Here is a 21,322-nt window from a genome sequence, read left to right on the forward strand (position 1 = left end):
ACAATTGGGAACTTTTTTAGTTTTTTTAATTACAGTTGATACAGTATATGATTTTTAAAACAAAAATATGAGTGGCTTACACTGTGTAGTTATTTAAGGAACTAACTTCACTTTCCAAGTGGGAAAGTCCAAGTCTAGTCCTGCCCACCTCTTGAGCTTGGTCCCTCATATACCAGAACAAGCTAGCTATGAACCAGGAAGCCTTCAGAAATATATGCTTTCAGGATGCATCTAATAATACCATGTGCCTGTTTAAATATTATATATGACCACTATCCACATCCATATTTAACCTATTTTGACTTGTGTGCCGCAAGATGGGTAGCCATATAAACATTTTAAATGAATAAAAAGTTTCAAGTCTTCTATTGTATATGCAACTTGGGAAATGTAAATTATAGTGTCTATTTTCTATAAAGCCTCAATTTTTATTTTAACATAAACATAAATAAGCAAGTAAAAAAGTACATTCATACAAACAGATTTATTACAGAAACATTTATTGTAAAAAAATATATACAATTCTTATACATACAGTAGACATACAACATTACGGTCGCAAATGGGGATGGCCCTTAAGCAAAACAGCCTTGCTTAACAACCCCTCCCCATCCCTGCTCTCCCTGATGCTGTTAAACAATGTGTGAGTTGTTAAGTGGAGCAGATGAGCAGCAAAAAGTTTTGCAAAGCCAAAAACAGCTCAGTAGGGGCGAAGAGCCCAGCTAGATTAGGGCCAAACACCACATTCCAATACCAGAGAAGCTTCCAAACAAGCCTCTATGCATGGATGATAAAAGCTATGCTGGTGGGCTAGCCTCTATTCCAATGAGCTGGCCATCAGGATACTGCCAACCTCTCCTGACTGTTGCTAGGCTTTGGGGAAGCCAGCCAGCTGCATACAAAGGAGGCAGCTTCAGGATGATCTTCCCCAAATCTTTCCCTTGCTTAACTTCCTCCCTCCCTCCAGAAGCCCACATTTCTTCAATTTCTTTTTTTAAAAAGTGGGAGTTAAAAGGCCTCCCCCAAATTAGGTGATGAACCTAGAATCAGACAAATAGCTTTCCAAAAGGTTTCCAAGCTTTTCCCTGCTAGTCCAATTTTCCTTCAGGACCCAGCTAGGACTCCTGAAAAGGGAGTCAGAAATGCAGCAAAAAGCTTTCCAAGGACCAAGCTTCTGCTGTGGCTGGCCGTTTGCTACACATGTTATGCTCCAGATGCCTGAACTTTTTGAGCTGAGCTCCAGATTTTCTTTGCTCGCTTCCTTCCTTTCCTCTACTCTTCAGCCCAGCAATCAACTTATCATGGTAAGGTGGCAGTAAATTTAGCAAATGAAGGGGTTAAAAAATCAAGATTGAAATGCAGAGGTGGAGAGTTTAGTTTCAGCACCTACTGGGAGGGGGAAGAAAGATCAACAAGTCTGTCTCTCTAGCTTTTTTATATTTTATTGAACAAATGTGGGTTTCTGGAGGAGGAAGGGAATTAAGCAAGAGAACAGTTTTTGGAAGATGAATCCTAAAGCTTCCACTTTTGCATTCAGGCAGCTGGCATCGCCAAAGCTTAACAAGAGCCAGGAGAGCTTTGCAGTATCCCAACGGTCAGCTGATCAGGGCAGAATGCTCTGAAAGCAGCCGTCATTTCCACAAGGAACTGTCAATATATGGAAAATGGCAGGTGCTTCCAGGAGGCATGGGGAGTAAACCAAGCACTGTGGGATGCCAGTGGGGCAGGCCAGAGGGGGAGAGAGGTGGGCAATGCTGCAGCATCCCTGTGGCCAGTTGTAAGGCATGCTGCAGCAGCCATATTTCAAAATGGGATCATATGTAGCTTTGGGGGGGGGGTTGTAACATCAAACAGCCATTAGGTGACCGGTCATATCTCGAGAATTACCTGGATTTTACAAAAATTGTTTGTCAGGATGACTTGTGTATACAGGACATCAATATCATCTAACACCCTTGAAAAAAAAAATCAAGAGATTTGATACTAAGTAATCACGTATCAGCCAATCTTAAACTGACCCAGCTGTGTTCTTTCACAAATTTCTTCAACTGTCGGAACTTTTTCTTCTGAACTTTACAACCTTCTTTGGTGGCATACTTAAAGTACTTGCAGTCTAAAAATATGCAAAAATGAAATGGCATTAGAACAAATGTGACACAACAATGGTATTCAACTAACTTGTGACCCAAATAAGGCTCTTCTAAACTTAATAAGTCAATTAAACTGGACACATTTTCTTAGCTTTATACAAAAAGAATATACACTAGTTTCAGACTATATTTTAGATTTTGTTTCATTAACTGAAATATAACCTGGCTGAGTCTTTGAGGGAACTGGTTTGCACAAGTACACTATGGTAACCCTGATTTAGGGAAGTTATTTCCTATCATTGATTCTACCTATGTGGCCTCTCCCTGCTCATGGACCCAGGGAAGTGTCCTGATTTTCAGAACTCCAGGAAATGAAACATCAGAAGAGATACTTGGAGATGAACAGCAAATCCAGAAACACAGGTTTTATTTGTGGCAAGAAAAGCAGCCAAACGTAACTATTTTTCTGCTCTTACTGCTTCTGCAACCCTGTTCAAAGTGATCCCTCCTGGGGAGGGAAAGACCAGAGAAATATCTGCAGGGCCACCTTGAGGACCACTTGAGGCCTCTGTCATATAACGTCAATTGGATCTGCTCTGAGCTGGATCCAGTTGGGTAGGTCCTCTGAAGTGGACTGAAGCATAGTTTTTGGCTCAATTTTCTGGGGACAATTTGCACCTGTTGGTCCTGAGACATCACCAAGAGCTATTTAAGCATGGTCACCTCTCCATTAAATCAACCTGATTTTCCTTCTGCCTTCAACTTTTCCTTTTAGGGAAAGCTATTGAGAAGGCTGTCAGGATGCAGCTTCGCAAAGCTCTGGAGGGATATGAATTATCAGACACCAGAATTAGTGTGAAATTTGCCAAGATTTTTGGAGTTTTGGTTCTTGCTTGAACAGCAAGTGGCAGACTGGCGCAGAGGGCCTTTGCACACCTCCCTTTTGTGTGCCAATTTTACTTGTTTCTAGATTGGAAAGCCTAGCTCATGGTCACTGGCTCCTTAGTCACGTCCCAGTTAGATTGCTGCAATACGTTTTATACAAGGTTGCCCTTGAAGACTACTCAGAAGCACAACTGGTTGGAATACAGTGCCCCAGGTAGTTATGATGCCCATGTACCACTGCTACTTTGATATTGGCACTAGTTTTCGCTTCTCATCTGGATGCAATTCAGTGCAATGATAATCACCTATAAAGTTCTTAGTAGCATAGTCATGGACTATGCACGCTTTATGGGGAAAGAGGAATAGTTTTTTAAATACTATTTAAATAGTATTTGAAATCATCATTAACATATAGGGATAGAAAACCTTACCTTTTCCCAACAGTATGCCAGCTATCAGAACTTTTTCACACGTGAGTTTTTTGTTTTCCTGCCAGTTACTTTTTGCCAAATAAAGACTGAAATGAAAAGCTGGCCACCAGTCCTTTCGAATAGCCCACTCCTTTTTCAGCCAGTGAAATTGCTTATCAGAGCTGAAAAACATACAAAGAAAACCTAGGAATATCCAAATTAGATCTAAATCCAAACACACACACACATACACACATATATATATATATATACACACACACATACATATGTAGGTCTTTGGTTATTCGGGTTTTCTCCCGCGTAAAATTGGAGGTTTCTTGGCAACGTTTCGACAAAGTCTCATTCGTCATCTTCAGGCTGGTGTCTTCGGCTTCGTGCTTCTAGGAGCAATGTGTGTGATCGCAGCTGTTTCTTCCTTTTAACTGCCAGTGGGGGTGTGAACTGATTGGGTGGGAGCTTGGCTGTGTTCTGATTGGGTGGAGGTGTGTTCTGATTGGTTGGGGGTTTGGCTGTGCTCTGATTGGATGGGGGGTTCGCTGTGCTCTGATTGGATGGGTGTGTGTTCTGTTTAGGTGGGGGCTTGGTTGTGCCAAGAAACCTCCAATTTTACGCGGGAGAAAACCCGAATAACCAAAGACCTACATACAAACACCCGCGAAAACCTCAGAAAACAAATATATACATATACATATACATATACATATACATATACATATACATATACATATACACATATAATTTACATAGACAAATATATATATATATATACATATATATATACACACACATACATACAGTATATCTCAAAGATTGGTAGGGGAATTTCACACTTTATTACAGGTAGTCCTCAACTTACAACCACAATTGAGCCCACATTTTCCACTGCTAAGTGTTAAGTGAGTTTTGCCCTGTTTTACAAGCTTTTTTGCAACAGTTGCTAAGTGAATCACTGCGGTTGTTAAATGAATTTGGCTTCTGCGTTGACTTTGCTTGTTAGAAGGTCACAAAAGGTGATCATATGACTCCAGGGCACTGCAACCATCATAAATACATTCCAATTGCTGAGCATCCAAATTTTGCTCACATGACCATGGGAATGCTGCATAGGGTGTAAGTGTGAAAAATGGCACTTTTTTAATGCCATTCTGACTTCGAATAGTTACGTCAAGGGCTACCTGTAAAAGATTGCAAAGAACGGCTCCAAAGCATACATTGCTTCAAAAAGCTCAATCTGGCCAATTTAAGGCCATTTCTGTTTTCCATACAATTATAAATGACTCATACTAAAATTAACTCAAATCTAGCTTAAATTCAAAAGGACAGGCAAAGCAAAATGAATGTTAGCCAGGAAATCCAAGTAAACAGTTTTGTTCTAATTAAATGTCACTATGGGCAAATATAGTTTTGTCCTGTATTTAATCAGTTAGAATCTTTCAATGGAATCCATCAAAAAAACTCTATGTAACTGATTTTTAAAAATCTAACGTATTACTATTAAAATTCCATTGAGTTCAATATACCATAGTTATTTTTATTTTTAATGTTTTGACCTGATTCCGATGGATCATCTAAAGTCTTGAATTCAGGGGGGGAACCATCCCAAATGTGTATCTTATGAAAATTAGCTAATGCTCACTAAGGAGATTGCTAAATTTTCTTGAACATTTCCAACTCTGAGTTTCAGATTCTATTTTTTAAGAATGTCCTATTTCCATTGGAAATGATCCCCATTTCTTGCAGAGGACTAGAATCTTTACCAAAGAAAATTAAAGCACATTAGATTTTTACAATACAGATAGCAAAACATATTTATATAGATGTAATCACACTGCAAAATCTGATAGACTTACTTTTGCAGAATTTCTACTATCTGTTTTGCCAAATAATTCCAAGCTTTTACATTTTCCTTCCAGCCAGCAAAATCCAAAGCTGCAAAAATAACTTTCAGCTGTAATTTATGTTTTTTTCTTTTTTCTGAAATTAGAATAGATCCCATTATTTTTGTAGTATTCTAATATTTGCAAAAGAGGCAAAAGTTCTCATTACCAGTTGGCGAGGGTTTTCTTTTTTAAAAAATTTCTGAAACCAAAGACAAAAATCCAGTAACAGCTGCAGTAGTAGCAACTAATTGTTCTGGATATAATCTCAATTTGCAATGATAAGATACTATACGTGAACCTTCCCCAGCCAAACACCATTCTGAAGTCAGCCATTAATTCACAGCTTTTAACCATGCTAGTTGGAAATTATAGGAGACTGAAAAGAACTCAATAGAAAGTAAATTAAAAATTATGTGATAAAAACTAGTTTTTTAAAATTAGCTTAAAAGCCAACCTTATATATTATTCAAAGATAGCAGGCCACAGCTAAAACAAGCCGTGTCCTTTGCTGGATATTAATAGTGGGCCAGAAACAGAGGGGCCCATTACAAAATATGGGCAGGTTCACAGGAGTTCAGGGGATTTTTTTTAAAAAAATCTATCTAACTATGAAAACCAGTAAAATAAATTGAGCCAGGAAAAAAAGGAAACAGTAATTAACACAGTATCAGAATAATTTAATCAGTGTGCTTCGCTTTCACGAGCATCCAGGCACTATCATCTATAGTGATGTTTTCAAAGCAAAGACAGTTCTACACAGAATGCCTTACAATAGTTTAGTCAGGTTGTAATCAATGTAGGTAGAACAAGGTCATTCTGCTTTCCTTCAGGAGATAAGTCCAAGATAGCAAAAGGCACTCTTGGTTGTAAACTTTTATTTGCATTAGGATTTGCTTGAAACTTTTCCTGTTAATTATGGCTCAAGGGAGGAACAGAGCAACTAATCTGAGTGTAATATTGGGATACCCTTAAAAGGACTCACTTGATTTTTTAAGCAAGTTGTAAAATTCCAGCATTAGTTCATGGGAAGGAACAAGTTCATGCAGGATCTAGGAAGAAACAGGTAAATAGATGAATTTTGGAAAGTGAAACTAGGCACTTTTACATCTCAATGGTTTTACAGAAGATACCTGCAGAGGTTTATACCAGAGAACAGGATTGGACTGCCAGTTTCACCTCAGAGACAAGGTGTATTACAGATAGTCCTCAATTTACCACCAGTTCTTAACAACCGTTTGAAGATACAACAGACTTCAACAAAATCTATTTACAGCCCATCCTCACAGTTATGACAGTCACACACACACACTTGGTCAAATTATTCCAATTTGGGCACATGGTGAGATGATGAGATTGTATTTATGACTGGTGCATTTCCTGGTTGCATGATTGTGATCTGTAACATATTTTGCCGTTTTCCAGCAGAAAATGATGTGATTCACTTAATGACCATCTTAAAAGGGTCATAAAATTGAGTCTGTTCATATAGTGCATCAACTTAGAACTAAAATAACTTGTGACCGAAATCCCAGGCTTTACTGTGGCTGTAAATCAAGGACTATCTGTGTATCAGGTGTGAAGTACATACCGCACTAAAGAGTTTGAAATATTCTGGCATCAAAAAATTATATTTTATGAAACAAATATGATGCATACAAACTGAAGTCAGCCCATTAATATATTCCAGTTATTGCAGAGATCACTGGCACTGCACTCTTATTATAATAATAGTGACAGATTTATATGACAAGTATTTTAGGATTGTGGTGTAATTATTGCATTTAATTTGTGTTCTAAAAAGTACTTGTCTGAGCATTTTACACTTGGAAAACACAGTACAAAAGAGGCATAGACCATGATTATCTACATATAAAAGGTTGTACAATATTTCAAATATAAAAGGTGGTTTGGACACATGGATATCTATTTGCAACTTCTTAAAGCAACCCTGCCTTTTTCTCTGCTGCAACTCCTACCTTTGGAACATCTTACCCACTAGTGGGTTTCAAATCCCGGCGCTACCAGTTCGCTATTGGGAGCAGGCAGGAGCGTGTGCTTGCTATGCGAGCGTGCGGCGCTTCTGCGCATGGGCAGAGCATTTTTGATGACATCTGGGTGGGTGGGTGGAGCCTCCCATCACCGCCACTATAGTTCGCCTAAACTGGGGCGAACCGGTAGCAACCCACCACTGATCTTACCCTACAAATAAGGTCTTCCCCGACCCTCCTATCTTTCTGCAAGAGCCTGAAAACTGGCTCTACTGGCTGGTCTGGGGTCCAAATGGGGAAGTTTCACACTGGAGGTGGTTGCTGGATTGATGGCAGACGCTACCTCCTCCTCCTCCCTCTCCCCCCCCCCCTCCGGTTGATCTCCGCTCTCCACCCATCCATCTTTTTTGGCTATCATATTGATGTATTCTCGTATTGTATTCTTTTCCATTGTTTTATTGTTCTATTATTTTACTTCTGTACACACTCTTTTCATTTCTTCCTTTTTATTGTTGTAAGCCATCTAGAGTAGCCCCATGGCCACATAGGCAGCAAATAAATTTAACAAACAAATAAATAAATACGGGTCTCAATTTATGACAACTGAGACCAGAAATCATGTTGTAAATCACTGCAATTGTTAAGTTGAGGTGCTTGCATCACCAGACCCATTTTTTTATATATTTTTCATAGTAGTTGTTAAGTGAATCACACAGTCCTTAAAGGAATAGTACAATTGTCAAGTGTATTCATTCTTCCAAATGAGCGGGTTTTTGCCAGAAATCACCAAAAAAACCCACACTGGAAATTGTGAAAGTCACAAATCATATTCCCACGACCACAGGATGCTGCAAATGGTCATACATGCAAGTTGGCTGCCAAGCACCAGAAATGCGATTACATGCTGTGTGTGTGTGTGTGTGTGTGTGTGTGTGTGTGTGTGTGTGTGTGAGAGAGAGAGAGAGAGAGAGAGAGAGAGAGAGAGAGAGAGAGAGAGAGAGAGAGAGAGAGAGAGAGAGATGCTTTATGGGTCATAAAGCATCATTCCAAGACCGTTGTAACTCCAAATGATTGTAAAATGATTAGGAATAAGTTGAGGATTACTTGTAGTTGTTAAGTTCTGTTGATTTCAGCAAGCTATTTAGTACACTATTAGACACATTCAACTTCCAAGAAAACATTAATCTTTGATTAGCTCATTTGTGTTCTTCGTTATTCATAGATAAAAGAGAGTAAGAACAGAATCATAAACAAACAGAACAGTAAAACTCCAGAATTCTTGCCTGCAGTGCAGAGATCTGTGTTTTCCTTGATTCTCCCCTTCTCTTTAGGAACTGGTAGTAGTAGACATGAGCATTGGGGTTGGCAGGGAACTTGGAATTATACGCATAGTCACTTAACACTTCCCGTGCTTCTTCATACTCCTCATAATGTTCCAGCAACTAAAAGAACATAAATGTTCAGCTGTTCATTTCAAACTGACACCATGTTACAAAGTAGTACCAAACTGTTTTGCAACAAAATTAAACTAAAATAAAAGTAATTTAACAGTGCACTTATTTTTAAACTGCATTAAGGCAAGGAACAAAAATATATGGCTCCAGGTGCAGCCGGGGGGGGGGGAGGAGGGAGGGAGGCAGATGTGTCCCCCAAGACTGCCTGATAAGCTTTTCTCTCCCCCATGTGCCCATGTGCTCTCCCCCATTTGCCTACTAACACTACTAAGATTTTCTTGCAGGGATTGGAAACCAAGTCCTAGGAAGAACAGTTAAAGGAATAAGAAGAGACTGAGGTGACATCGTGACAGTCCTCTTTGGATAACTTAAAGGGCTGTCATATAAAGGAGGGAGTGAACTTGTTCTTCGTTGCTCTGGGCAGCTTGACCAGGCTCAGTGGATTAAAACTACAGGGGAAAAAAATCAGATTCTGAGAGAAAATTCTGGATTGGTTCAAGCAATGAAACAGGTTGCCTCCCGAAACTGTATGCTCCTTTTCAGTGAAGATCTTTAAATGGGCTGGATAGCCATCTGTCCAAAATGCTTTAGCAAATTTTGCACAGGGAGTTGGACATGATAATCTCTGAGGTCCCTCCCAATTCCTGACTGCTCTCCTAGCAGTCCCCACTCGCTGCCTCCCCAATACTTTTCCAATTTACTGCCCATTAAACCTCCCTGCATTTTTCTCCACTGTCCCATTTAGTTTTTCTGCTTTTTCATTATCCAACAGGCTTCCCCACTTCTCTTTCCTTTCTCTTCTGCTTCCTTCAGTTGCTTCTTTTTTCAGTTTTTATCTCACCACCAAAAATCAGTGCCCTAGAGCCATCTATTGTCAGCTATATGAACTGCAGCACCAAGGAAGATTTTGCTACAATGATAAATACAGAAAAGGGATCATAGCACATATTATGTAATAAGCATTTTGGACAGATAAATCTCCAGCCCCTGTTTGCAGGCCTCCAATGAGGAGAACTACTCCAGTGAGTCACACATATTATCAGGAAATATTTCCTAAAATCTGGTTTCTTAACATTCTGATCCCCTTGTTCTGGTCCAGCCCATGACTGGTTGATTCCATAAAAACATGTGGAATCATAAACTTTGGTTTATAGATCAAGTGGTTGGTTCCCACAATATGTTAAGTCAGAAACAAACAAATCACATTATGGCTTAGTGTAACTTGTAAACCTAGTCAGTTTAAATCAGCAAAAGCCAAATGAAAAAAACTCTAGGGCCATTCCCACTTGTATAGCCATGCCTCTTATTCCTATGAGGCTGCTCATGAGCAAGTCAGCTTTAAGTAGGCTTTAGCTGCATTGGTGTGAACATGCCTTCTATGACAATGGTGAGTCAATGGGATTTGATGATTAAGAGTTGGACTCCCATGGAAGAAGGGAGCACTATACATACTGCCTTAAGCTCCTGAACAAAAGGTAGGATATAAAACAAATAAATGAATACATATCAGGGTTGCTTTGTATGTTTTTTACAAGGAGCTAAATATACAGTTTCGAATGTTTGACTCATGCCCATAAAACTAAGCATAAGACAATACCAGCCATCTAATAACCATTTTATGACTATCTGTACAGGTAACTCTGTGATAGCACTTTCACCAATTTCTGAATCTACAAACCTCCACAAAAGCCTCTACCACTGAGTTACCTAATGTACCTCTCTAAAACTGGCCCATCTGACAGCCATCCAGATTATGTGACATAGAAAGTCTACTGTACAAAGGGTGCTCTTACATCCACATAACAAATCACGAAAGGATCCCAAACTCCAGGAATTCTGATTATTTCCCTAAGGCTGACTTTAGCCTGCTGGTACAAGTGATGCATTTCCTGCTGAAGAGAAGCTTGTGTACAGCTGTCGTCATCTGTGAAAGGCAAGACATCCATCTCATAAATCTAATTTGAAACAGATGACATCATGATTTTATCCTTCATTTTAAAAATCAATTTTTCAAAAATCCTCCAGGACAAAAATGTTTTAAAAAGAGATACTGTAGTCAAGGAATATAGCAATTCAAATTGGATACACAAAGGAAAATAACATATTTATAAAACAACAGCTGCCATTTCAGATCTCCTGAATATTTATTATACTAAAGAAGCCAAACAATAAAATGAATGGTGAGGGAGAATGATAAAAAAAATCCACTTCAAAGCTTGCAAAATATTCCATCTATGCTTCTCCACAATACTTGGTAGGTTATGATCAGTATCTCTTTCATGAAACCCAAAAGTAGCATCCCAAGGTAATCAGTTCAGAGCCAAATATATATATACATCATTTGGGGATGGCAGGATGTTTCTTTGAAATATACAACTCAGGTGTGTTTACCTTCTCCCACTATTGTTATATGTGACAATGTAGAGTCCTTAGTTCTCTCTGAGCTTTGTTGTTTGCTTAGACATTTTATTACCTAACTAGGTGTGGTGCTAGTATGGGGAGGGAGTTGCTCTTTGTTTATATAAAGTAGCTTGCATTGCCAGTATCAATCGGGGAGTGATTGTCCTTTTGGTAGTTCCTTGATCAGAGCATTGTTTTCTGCCTGATCTTTTGTCTGATGCTGATCCCTATTAATCTGAGTATTGGCTGTGGGCAGTGGTGGAATTCAAATAACTTAATAACCGGTTCTCTGCCCTAATGATTTCTTCCAACAACCAGTTCACCAAACTGCTCAGAAAGTTAACAACCGGTTCTCCCGAAGTGGTGCAAACTGGCTGAATCCCACCACTGGCTGTGGGAAAGAATATGTTCTGGTCTTTTGATTTCTTTAGCTTTTTATTGTCTCTTCTGATGTGTAAATGTGGTTTATCTCTCTATGCCCACTAATGGCTGATTTGTCTGAGTACTAAGCTTCTAGGAATTCACTAGCATTTTTAGACTTAAGTTTGGTCTAGGATGCTCACAGCTTCCCAGTTCTCAACCTTAATACTTAGTGTGGTAAAATATTATGGGTGAACTGAGCAACCAGTTTCCCTACTTCTCCATTTTGTGCTGTCACAAGATCACTAACAGATTATTATGATTTCTCCTTACATTTTTCTTTGTAAAAATTTAGCTTAGCAACTAAATTATGTTGCCATTGTATTTTTGACAGTCCTGATTAATCATAGTTAAATACTATGATTATTCAAGACCAATAAATCTGATGGAGCTTATCAACAGAGTAAGATAATAATAGACAATTGAGAAAGCCATTTGCTTTGATTCCTCCAGGTCGTTTAAAAAAAACATGCAATACAGGAGAAACAACATATACAGTAATCTTTAGCTTTCCCATTGCTGAGGAAGATATCAAATGAATTTCAAAATTTTCTTCGTCAGGTACTAATTCCATGGAATTCTCTGGAACTTTCTTCCTAATAAGCATGCCGGAGAACTCAGCCAAAGATTTGTCTCACCTTTCATATTTCATGAATGGAATTGAAAAATGCATAGACAACTGCAGGAGTTACTGCTGCGTGTTGCCACTGTGGCATCTACAGGCACATACTCACCCAGCTCCAAAAGGTCAGTCTTCTTTTTTAACCACATATAATAGTCTATCAGCCCCTTATAAGCTTGAACAAGCTTCAGCTCTTTTTCCTGAACAACAGTTTCTTCTCCATATCGCCAACTTTCAGTCAAGATCAAGTTCTGATAGGCTTCATCCAGAAATCCGCTGCACAAAAGGTGGAAGGCATGCTCTAAAGAAATCTGTAATTTGAGCTTTGTTTAGGTTGAACAGAAGCAGTAACTTTGGATGCAAATATGCATAAACAAAGCAGCAGTAAATCTTCCCAATAACTTCAGGTAAGAGTTGTGCTTTAGAACTATTCTGTTTTAATAACAAGGGACCACTTTCAACTGCAGTTGTGTATGGGCATGCTAGATGGTGAGCTGTATAAGAAATCAAAGATTTTTACTATAGAAATAATTACACTTTTTCATATATATGAGTGATTTTTTTCCAGATTGTGGAACAATATGCTTACAGTATTCAGTTAGAATCCATTATGGAACCACTGTTTTTAAATGGTTCCAAAGCCATAATTAAAAACACAGTTCTGTGTCATTAAAATTTGAAGCCATTTATTTTATCAGAAATATCAAACATGGAGTGCAATTTAAAAATCTATATTGAAGTTTTACAATAACAACATTTTCTTTTTTAATATAATTTATCAAAGAAATTTTAACAAGGTAAAATACTATAAATAGTAGAAAATAAAATAAGAAAATAGAAGAGGGAGGGAGGAAGGAAAAGGAAGGAAGGAAGGAAATGTAAGGAAAGAATATAAAGATGTGGCTTCTGACCATTTTTATAGTGGTTATAAACGTATTTATATTTGACCTCTCTAAGATTACATCATATTCTTAAAGGAATCAGTAGGAAGTCTCACAATAAAACATGTTTTCAATATTAAAATGTTGAATTAAAATTTTCACCTTGAGAGTTTTTTTCTTACCTTTAAATATCTTTTGACTCCTAAATTTTTCATCCGATCTGCAAAATAGTTGACCTCTTCTATATTACTCTGTGGATGCTGCTGCAAGATTTCTGTTCCTATTCTCCAAATCTCCTAATCAGGAAAAAAATACAATCCAAGCAAGTCATAAAGCCATAGTACTAAAAGCAAATGCACTGTGACTACTGACACCTTTAATTTATACAATTATTTACAACAACATCACTAACATGATGCCCATGAGCAGAGACATCCATAGGGGAGAAATCAAGAAAGTCAAAATGGCAGACTCAATGGTGTGGCCAAAATTGTCATCTTGATTTTCTTGACCAACATCCCAACACATTTGCCTGTGAACATTATAGTTTCCATATTCAGTTCCCCATAAGCTGTGCCATCATGTAGGCAGAAAGATCTGGCATTCTACAAATCAAAACACTATCCTGTATCATCTTTATTTACACAGAATACAGGACCTCGTATAGATCCAACACATATTACATAAAATAAAAAGGATAAGTGAATGTAAGATAGGGCTTTAAGCAATTTGCTTAAATGTCCAGAAAAATGTGAAAGGTAAAATAGAGAATTGCAAGAAGCCTCCTGAAGGGCTAACAGGAGGTGAAGGCCAGCCAACAGGTTGCCTTGTGTCAATTAAGTATTTCATGATTGGCTGCATTGTTTGGCAACTTTTTTGTGAACAGACAATCCCATTTTAACTTACTCTGACATTTTGTGAGAGTTTTCAAAGGTTCAAATTTTCAAAGGTTCCCACGGCCTAAAGAAGGTTTACACCCCAAATTTATGAAAAAAATGTCCCATGCTATATATCTAAATTCATGACACAATGCATAAATGGGACATTTTTATCCTGTTCTTAATTATTTTATATAGAGACACATGCTGGAGAAATGATATATTTCCATTCATTTCAAATATATTATGTTAATTAATTTACCTACCTCTTGAGATGTCACCCTTTTTTCTGAAGATGTATTTTCCAGCATTTCCAAGTAGCTTATCATTAATTCTGCAGCCCTCTGCCACTGACTTTGTAAGAGAGCATCTTGGATACAGCATAAACAATCCTCTTTCATCGTTTGGAATTCTGAAGATTTCACAGCCATATCTGCTTCAACCATCATAAGAAAATGTTGGTTATTTATTTTACAAATAATACATATGTAAAGCATTTATGGAACTAAGTTTGCCATTCACAGAAAAAAATGTGAATGTTATGTTCATATCTTGAATGTGAACTCCCAAGAATATATTTTGCATTAATTTGGCATTATCTTATCTCAAAAATATTATCAGTATCCTGAAGCTTCAAATTCATGGATTTTCCTGGCACACATTATTATGTGTCACATCAACTGAAAAGCATTAAGAAATGAACTTTAGCTTTTTTTCTGATGACTGCATAATCACCATCAAAATAAACAATCCTTCCTACAATGGAAATAAAATAAAAAGGAATATTTCTTATTGGAAGAATATTAAGAACATCTGGAAGACCTGCCCTGACTCCCAGGGGTTTTTTTTAGCACAATTCAAGACGCTGTTATCATCTTTAAAGCTCCAGATCATTATTTATATATATATAAATATATATATATTGACTTTGACTTCAGGATACTTACAAAGAAATGTATTGCAAAACACAATACATTTCTACCTTCCTGGCAACAACATTCAGACAAATCACTTGATAGGCTCCAAATCATCCTTGGGTCCCCAGGGCAAAACCATATGTTTGGGGACTTTCAAAAGAGTATCAAGATGGGGACCAATTTTATCTCCATGGGAATGATATTCCCTAGAAACGGAACCACGACAGAAAAGTCCCCTCATCTTGGTCCCACTAGATGGACCTAATATACCTTGCCTCCTCTCTCTGATGGATCAGGTAGATATAACTGGAAAAAGATGGGTCCTTCAAATAACCTGGCCCCTAGCCACATAGGGCTTTTAAAGGTGATAACCATCACCCTGAATTGGATGCAGAAGCAAAGTGACAACCAAAGCAACTCTCACAAAGAGGAATCTAGATTTGCACAAAATCATGTTGGCCACCACATTTTGAACCAACTGAAGCTTCCAGATACTTTTCAAAGGCAACCCCATGTGGAGCTCATTACAGTAGTAAAGCCCAGAGGTGACTATGTCATAGGTGACTGTGAGCAGAATCTGTTTTCAATTATACAAGAATCAATTTTAGTGTAAACAGTATATGGTGTATAAAAGCACAATATCTTGATAATCAATTGTCATCTGAAAGTACACAATAACAATATAGTAATCAGTTAACTTTAGACAGATCATGTGATTTGTCCTTAACTCAGCTAAAAAATTCTGAATGCCATATCCTTTCAAGTTCAGCGCTCTTCTCTTCAAAGACTTTCAGGTCCACTATTTACAGTTTAATTGCTTCTAGAATTTCTTTTACTGGCTTCAAAAGAGAATCCCTTTTATTAAATACATCTAAGACTGCAGATGCTACTCTAACTTTCCACTAATTATCCAGCCTATCCTCTTTTCCATGTACCCCAAGATCTCACATTTTGTCCCAAAGCAACAAGTGAATTTGGGGAAACAAAACAAGTGGAAGAACCTGATCAATGTGACAGTTGAAGCATTACTACATACATTAGCCAGTTTGGCCTAGCAGTTAAGGCACCAGGCTAGAAAGCAGGGGACTGTGAGTTCTAGTCCCGCCTTATCCATGAAAGCCAGCTGGGGGACCCTGGGCCAGTCACTCTCTCTCTCTCTGCTCAACCTACCTCATAAGAGTTGTTGTTGTGGAAAAATATGAAAGGTATGTTGGATATGTTTGCTGCCATGTTATTATTTGTAAAAATAATAAAGATGAGATACCAATAAATAAATAAATAAAAATTATATCCTAAGTCTGGCTACAGGATTACAGGAAGAAACTGTAAGTTTCCAACACGTGATTCTCGATTACCAATCTGTATCCTGTTAATGATGTTACATCATCATCACATTAATAACAGTAATAGTAACTAGTGATTGTGTATCACCCAAATTCAACAAATGAATAAATAAAAATAATATGTACTATAGCAGAGCATGTTGAATTTGTTTTGCAAAAAAGAAAAAAAAAATCAGGGCAACAGCTAGGTTAGAACCCATCTTTTTAATTGCTAGTTTTTCTATTAATGAAGATTCTGTGTTATGTTAATGTTCAATATACCATTCCTCAACTGCATTTCAAAATGGCACCCAAAACATATATTATGCAATTTTATTGAAGAAAATAATTGATTATAACAGGTTTATAGCAAAAGGTAAAGGTAACACTACAATGTACTGCAGGCTAAGGAAGGCCTAAATGGGGTAAGGGGAGAGAATGACCCTAGGATTTTGCTATTTTCCTTCATCCCTACTTTCCATCATGTCAGTAAAAACCTACTTGGGTGGTTGAAATGTTTTGGCAGTAAAGGCAAATAAATTTCTGGAACCAGAGCTTTGGTTGCAGACTCATCCTCTGTTTCTTCTGTGGACAGCCATCTTGTTTCTTGCCTCAGTTCTTCAACAAAGTTATCCATTTCTATGACTATATTTTTTTTAAGAATAAGAAATAAAATAAAGAGAAAAACATTGTTATAATCAGCTTTAAAGTTAAGTAGAAGAAAATCCATCAACTGTACAGTAGTGTAAAACTTATAAACAAAATATTCAAAATCTAATCTGCAAAAACAGGAAAGAGAAAAAACACATATTTTAAATGTATTTGTTTAATAGGCCTCTTTGTTTAACAGCCACACTAGTTGTATCTCTAAACTGGCTCCCAGAAATAGATTTTTCATGAAATATACACTTACACAAACCAACATTTAAACATCAAGAAAATTTGAAATAAAGCAATATTAGGAAACCTAATTAACTAAGAGCCTTGGTACTACAGTGGTTTAAAGCACCCTGTTATTAACACAGCTGCCTGCAATTTACTGCTGGTTCGAATCTCTCCAAGGCTCAAGGTTGACTCAGCCTTCCATCCTTTCTAAGGTAGGTTAAATGAGGACCCAGTTTGTGGGGGCAATAAGCTGACTTTGTATAAATATACAAAAGTATGAAGGCTATTGCTTAACGCACTGTAAGCCGCCCTGAGTCTCCGGAGAAGGGCGGCATATAAATCAAATTTAAAAAAAAAAAAAAAAAAAAAAAACTAAGACTACTATAACCAAAACTATTTAGGACAATAGTTGAATTATATGAGTGGAACGTTCAGTAGTGATGACTTCATTAACAAATACAGTAAATCAGCAATCCCCAACATTTTTGGCTTGGCGGTCCGGTGGGGAAGGGAGAGGTGATGGTTCTATGTAACTCGCAGGCAAGTACCGTTCCATGTGCACTCGCACAAATGGAGCTTTGCGTGCAAGTGCCTGCCGCTCACACAAGTGGAGCTTCATGCACGACATCTGCCACTCCCATAACTGCGCGTTTGCACAGTTGCCTGTTGCTTGCACGGCCCGGTTCTAACCAGGCTTCAGCGGCCCAGCAGGGGGAAAGGGGATGGTTCTGTGTGAGTGCCCGCCGCTCGCACAAGTGGAGCTGTACGCACTCACCACCTAATCACACAGCCCAGTTCTGAACAGGCTGTGGCCCAGCACTGGGCCATGGCCCGGAGGTTGGGGACCCCTGCAGTAAATGAGCACCAGACTCCAGCAAATGCCTGGGTCTAAAATTTTGGACCATTCTCAATAAGTCTTTTGAAGTTTCAATATCCCTTAAAGGGTGGCTCAAAAAGAGAGACCTGCTACTGATTTCCTTAAGAGTATGGGATATGTTTATTCTTGATTTGTTCCTTTTAGAAATAGATTTACAATATAAACAGGCTGTTCAACCTGTTTATAGCTAGATTCAGATCATTGTTGGGTTAGTTGGGTTAGCTTATCAACTAATAAAAGTAGATGTGTCCCTACCTGGAGGAAACAAACCTACTCTCAGTGATTCATGTAGTACTAGCCTTGAAGCTTGAATGTTACAATGCATTCTTCATGGCCTTGAAGGCATCCAGATTATACCCAATACAATGTTAGCATGAGAGGTTGTTCTAAATCCCCCATTATCCATGTTAAATCAGTTTCATTGGCTATCAAAAATCATTCAAGCACAATTGAAGATAGTCACTGTGGTATAGAGTTTTACATAGATTAGATGCAAGCTACTTGCAAGGCTATGAATTCATGGGTAGACTACTCTGTGCGCTCAGATAATCAATGGACAAAGTTTATGGATGAATTGGATATAAACAACCAATCTGACTTTCTTTGTGGTAGAAACCATATTGTGGAATAAATTGCCATTGGGATTGAAACAATCTTTCTCCTTGTAATTCAAGAACTTCAAAATATTTGTTTTCCCTGGGCTTTCAACATTACTGTGTTCACTTTTGTGTGCTATGCAGAGGAATGGGAAGGAGGGAGCAAATGATAAAACATGCCCTGCAGCTTTGTAAGCCACTCTTTTATACACGTGTGATGAAGTCATTTGTGTGCACATATGAAAAGGATGCATCTTGAATCCTAAAATGCGAAGCTCCTTTCATCATTTTGATAAAAGCATTGGTCCTATAGAGATCACTAAGTGTGTGTGTGTGTGTGTGTGTGTGTGTGTGTGTGTGTGTGTGTGTGTAAATAATTTTATGTATCTTTTTCTTAGATCTTGTAACACCTCCAGAACGCTTAAGAAAGTAGATGGCATTTAAAATTTCTAAATAATTACACGTACATAATTACAGAAAAAGCTGCCATTGACCAGAGTGCTTCCCAAGTAGAAGATAATGTGACTGAAAGGAATTAAGAGCCCACCTGACTTCACAGAACCTGCAATTCGAAAGACGTAAGTTTCAATATTAACCCAGAGATGCAAAGCAAGAAACTCAACTGGCCCTTTGCAGGCCAGTTTTCTAAGCACCTCTTTTAGGAGCAAAAGGAAAACGTATATAACACGAAATAAAACCCGTGTTATAAAGATCGTGAAGACTGTGTTTTACGACATCGCTTGCCTAACGGTCAATGAATTCGTTGGTTTAAATGCTGTAATAGCAACCAAACATACACATCCTTCGTAAAACAGGGTGTGCTCCCTTCTCTCTTTTTTTTAATTGCTAATAGCCGATGAGACCACAACAGCTGAGAATTCTCAGATTAGCGCTACCTACCGCGATGGGAAGCTTCCTTCCTTCCCACCTCCCTTCCTTCCGGTTCCGAGAATATGCGCGCTACATTCTACACCACGCCGCCTTTTTCTTTCACTTCCGATGCTTTGCCGCAGCGAGCGCCATCTTTTCTGTGGGCACCACGAAAACGTTTGGGCCACGTGATACTCCCTGCCTTTCACAGAAGTATCGAATTCGCCTGCGCATGCGTTAACACTTGCTCCTCTGTGCTTGGTTGCTTTATTAACCTAAGTCCCTTCCTCGCCTCGGAGTTCCTGGGCGCGTATCTGTGCTCGTAAACTGAGCCTCGTTGAAGATAGATAATACCAGTTCATCGTTTACGTATTTTTCAGGGGTTCTGATGGTCTCTCGGTACATAACAATTGTAACCTAGATAAATTGAAGAAAGAGCAACGTCTAATAGGTTGACAAATAGTTCTTTTTCCAGGCTTTTTTCTTAGCTTGGCTTTCACTGCTGTGCAGTACTGTCTTATTTTATATTATGGACTGCAGTTGGGTAATATTGTATTAAAATATTTACATCTAGGCTAATATAAGTGCATCATTTCAGAGTCATTTCCAGAAAACGCTTCTTGTAGAGGGCCCTTTTTAGAAGGTTGAGCCTACTGAAGCGGGTCAGGGCATCACCCAAAAATTCCAGGGATGAAGGCTAGACTCGGAATATTTTGAAAGGCAATGTCTGCAGAGATTCTCAGTCACCCAGGTCATGATTATCCCAAATGTGCTTTTCCAGGAGGCAACTGGACTTTGTTTTTTTCTTTGATAAACCTCCAAGTGCTTCAAAGACCCTCTAAAAGAATGCAAATGACCAGCTGTCTGCAAGGAATATAAATTCTTCCATTCCCCACCATCCAGTCAGAGCTGATGAAGCTGTTTGGATGAGAAGTGAAAAAACAAAGTCCAGTTGCCTCCTAAAAAAGCATCTTTGGGACAAAGAAGGCTGTGGTTAAGCACTCCTACTCTGGTGTCAAGAAAATTTTGTGAAACTAAACTTGTTTCAAGGAAGTCTTTATCCTTTTTTAAATATACTGTAATACAGAGAGAATTAATCTTTAAGCTGTGATCATCTTTGAAAACTCACATTCTCCAGTTCCTTTGGGACTAGAATATTAATTAGTCCTTTCTACTGGTAATCTATCCATTCATATGTAGAGCCTAATCACTGTTCAGGAAGAAATTTCTTCCATCTATGGTTAAATGTTAATTGGCTCAGCATGTTAAATGCTAATTTACTGCTTTTTCTCTCAGATTATTCTAGCTTTACATGCACTTGGGGAAAAATTAGATTGTATAATTGCATATATCACAGAGCATGGTTTCCCTACTGCTTACAAACTGAATTTTATTTTGTGAGCCAAAATAGTCCAGTGAGTTGTCATCTTAGTCCTTAATTCTTAGTGCTATGGCAAAATTCTAATCATTATCCACATTAAAAGTCATCATAGTTTACAGCTGTATAGTAAAACGTATTCTTTGATAACTTGGTGAGCTATAAACAATAACAGTGGCCATAGAGGAATTTCATGGATGTGTGCCCAAGTCTGCATGCCAAGGACTTTCCAGTATACTTACAAAGTAAAATAGATTTGGGACTGAGAACCAGAGACTTTGCAAATAATTATTTGTCTAATCAAGAGCCAGCAATGATATCTCTGGATTCTAAAGCACTCCAGAGGACTTATTATATAACTTACTGATACTAATTGTGGATTAGTGTTCTGTATCATCATGTTTCATCCTATGTACCATTTATACAGATGAATGAAGAACCTGATGTATAGTAAATATTCCACTTTGTATGGGACAAACAAAAAAGTAAGTCAGCTGAAAGAAAATTACTTTTATACTATATTTAGACATTACATTTAAGGAATGGAA

General features: G+C 38.1%; 1 protein-coding gene across 2 annotated transcripts; it reads right to left on the reverse strand.

The window, feature by feature from the left end:
• Positions 1 to 493: 493 nt before the first annotated feature.
• Positions 494 to 19,462, reverse strand: TAF1A (TATA-box binding protein associated factor, RNA polymerase I subunit A). Of its 2 annotated transcripts, none has more exons than XM_070949239.1 (11): positions 19,427 to 19,462; positions 16,670 to 16,813; positions 14,196 to 14,365; positions 13,234 to 13,347; positions 12,283 to 12,481; positions 10,522 to 10,652; positions 8,558 to 8,716; positions 6,269 to 6,335; positions 5,257 to 5,380; positions 3,407 to 3,567; positions 494 to 2,113 (listed from the first exon to the last, which is right to left on the reverse strand). In XM_070949239.1, the coding sequence occupies exons 2-11, from the start codon at positions 16,803 to 16,805 to the stop codon at positions 1,992 to 1,994; spliced, it is 1,383 nt and encodes a 460-aa protein (XP_070805340.1). In that variant the 5' UTR covers positions 16,806 to 16,813; positions 19,427 to 19,462; the 3' UTR covers positions 494 to 1,991. The 2 variants fall into 2 exon arrangements, with proteins under 2 accessions (XP_070805340.1, XP_070805348.1); XM_070949247.1 differs by lacking the exon at positions 19,427 to 19,462 and adding an exon at positions 18,994 to 19,061.
• Between the last annotated feature and the right edge of the window lie 1,860 nt (positions 19,463 to 21,322).

Source organism: Pituophis catenifer, unplaced genomic scaffold, assembly GCF_029215685.1.
Source record: "Pituophis catenifer annectens isolate HBS135680 unplaced genomic scaffold, rPitCat1.0.hap2 SCAF_1, whole genome shotgun sequence".
NCBI lineage: Eukaryota > Metazoa > Chordata > Lepidosauria > Squamata > Colubridae > Pituophis > Pituophis catenifer.